The 2,481-nt window shown below is 39.7% G+C and overlaps 1 protein-coding gene across 1 annotated transcript; it reads left to right on the top strand.

The window, feature by feature from the left end:
* Positions 1-210: 210 nt before the first annotated feature.
* Positions 211-1,368, top strand: LOC140884414 (dof zinc finger protein DOF3.4-like). Its single transcript, XM_073291167.1, has one exon. It carries the CDS (start codon positions 241-243, stop codon positions 1,294-1,296), a length of 1,056 nt encoding a protein of 351 aa, XP_073147268.1. The 5' UTR covers positions 211-240; the 3' UTR covers positions 1,297-1,368.
* Positions 1,369-2,481: the final 1,113 nt, after the last annotated feature.

Below are 2,481 nucleotides of genomic sequence, written 5' to 3'. Positions count from 1 at the left end.
TGTTAATGTCGGTTTTAATTTGATTCACAAAATCACACCGTATGAATATATGAGCTTAGCTTATAATTAAAAGGGAAACTTCCAAATAACAAAGACGAATCTATCGTAAGTAAATCATAAAATCTAATTCATGAAAGAATCACACACACATATATATAAATTAAATGCTGCAAAAAAAAAAAAAAACAAGTGAAAATGAAAAGAGGGAGAGAGAGAATAAGTAATTAAGACAGACAAATAATGGGTGTGAGCAGTTTAAAAAGGGGGGGAGTGTTGATTTACATAATTTACTTATTCACGCTTAACAAACAAGAGCCCCCATTTAGGAGCCGACCCATACAAAGCCTGTTCCCGGCCGACTCAAACACATTCGAATACGCATTCTCTTTCTCTCTCTCTGCAAAAGCTGCTCACATTTCTCTGAATGTTGCAGAACACACCGTTTCAGTAATATCCCAGACAGAATCTCTTCTTCTCCCCCTGTTTCATTTCACCAATATTAAAACCCCTCCCCCACTCCCTTCACCTACGTACGCCACCACCATTAATCTTGCATCTGCGGAACACACAAAGATAATAATGGCGACTGACGCTGTGGAGAGGAAGCAGACCAAGGCTGGCCACGTCGGAGCGCCGCCGCCGGAGCCGGAGCATCTTCCGTGCCCTCGCTGCGACTCTATCAACACCAAGTTTTGCTACTACAACAACTACAACTTCTCCCAGCCTCGGCATTTCTGCAAGTCTTGCCGGCGCTACTGGACTCACGGGGGGACCCTCCGCGACATACCCGTCGGGGGTGGAAGCCGGAAGAATGCCAAGCGGTCTCGCACCAGCGGCGTGTCTTCCGGCGCCGCCGGAAACATTAACGCGGGAGCCATCTCGTCTTTCTCTTCGTCGTCCCACCATCACGAGTTCCGCCACTTCCCCTCCGTGGGTTCTCAGTTCTTGGTCCCCTTCGGGGCGGAACACGGCGGAGCCGTTCCGTTTCCCGGTGATGCCAAGGCTGGGACGTTGAGCATGTGCGGGAGTTACACTTCGCTGCTCAACACTCAAGGGACTTCGGGGCTTTTGGCGTTGGGTGGGTTCGGGCTCGGGCTAGGGGCTGGTCTCGATGACGTGGGTTTCGGGCTCGGGAGGGCGGTCTGGCCCTTCTCAGCCCCGGCCGGTGGCGGCGGGACGGCGAGCGTGTCGGAACATACGTGGCAGCTGGAGAACGGGGAGGGTGGGTTTGGTGGTGGGGATTGTTTCAGTTTGCCAGAACTTGCTATTTCCACGCCGGGTAGTGTTTTGAAATGAAATATTATTTCCACGTTTTCTCCTCGTTGTAATGTTTGGATTCAAATCGTGTTTATGCTTTTGACAATATATTCCCAGTTTTTTTTTTTATATATACACTTTCTAATCATGTTTATTAATTTCAAAGAACAACGAGCTAGCCATTGCATAATTTAATTAATTAGATTGATGATGCACAAATTAAAGCTAGATTTACGTATAATATAACGTAATATAATTGTAGCTAAGCTAGCCATTGCTTAGTATCTATATATTCATGGGGGCTTAAAATCTCCCATGCATGTAAATCCTATCCTAGTACTCATGATGCGGTCCATTCATATATAACATGTTTTAGGTAATGGATGTGGTGTATGTGTATGCAAGTATAAAGCATATAATATTTAAAGTTTTTGTAGAATAATGAACTATGAATTTAGATTAGTATTTGTCTTTTGTCACTAACAGTGACAAAAATATTAACATTTGTCGATATTCGTTTAAACCCAACCTAAATATAACATTATCATGTTTACCTGGATATTTAGTAACTTTTTTTAATGAGACACTTTTTTAACGTCTCTCACCTCACGTCTGGTCCGGTCCAAAGTTGATGTAAAAACAGTGAACATGATGATGTAGAAAATTTTTTTATTTTGGTCATGGATGTATGTTATTTTGGGTTGTTAAATTTTAGTTTTAGTATGCTATACGTTTTATTTATTTATACAATCTTAGTCATTTTTCTTATATAGTGTTGATGTCATATAAATATAGTGCTGACATGTCACATCAATATTTTCAATAAAAAGAACCTAAAATTACAAAAAAAAATCGAAAATATAAAACTAACATTGAAATTTGAAAAAAAATAAACAAAATGATAGTGACAAAATTATAAAATAAAAGATACCGTTTTCTCGATATATATACAACTTACATCTATTAATCTACGATTCATCCACAATATATTGATTTCGACATGATTATGTTCTTGTATGTACACAACATGTCACTACAAAGATTAATTCTTAAAGATGTCAAAGTATTATAGAATCCAAGCTAGAATGGTGTATAGCCTATATGATGGTATCAAGTTCTCAAATTCAACTATGCTTCGATTCAAGATGTAATTATAATAAACACTTCCTTGGTTAAAAAATAATTACATTGATTCTGGCATTCTTTAATGTTTCACGAGAAATA

The sequence above is a fragment of the Henckelia pumila genome, chromosome 2, assembly GCF_033568475.1.
Source record: "Henckelia pumila isolate YLH828 chromosome 2, ASM3356847v2, whole genome shotgun sequence".
Lineage (NCBI taxonomy): Eukaryota > Viridiplantae > Streptophyta > Magnoliopsida > Lamiales > Gesneriaceae > Henckelia > Henckelia pumila.
Note: the sequence above shows the minus strand (reverse complement) of the source record. Positions and strands in the feature narration are given on the sequence as shown.

What these genes read in the sequence shown, in the direction of transcription:
- LOC140884414 (XM_073291167.1), top strand. Translation starts at nt 241, where the DNA reads ATGGGTGTGAGCAGTTTAAAAAGGGGGGGAGTGTTGATTTACATAATT.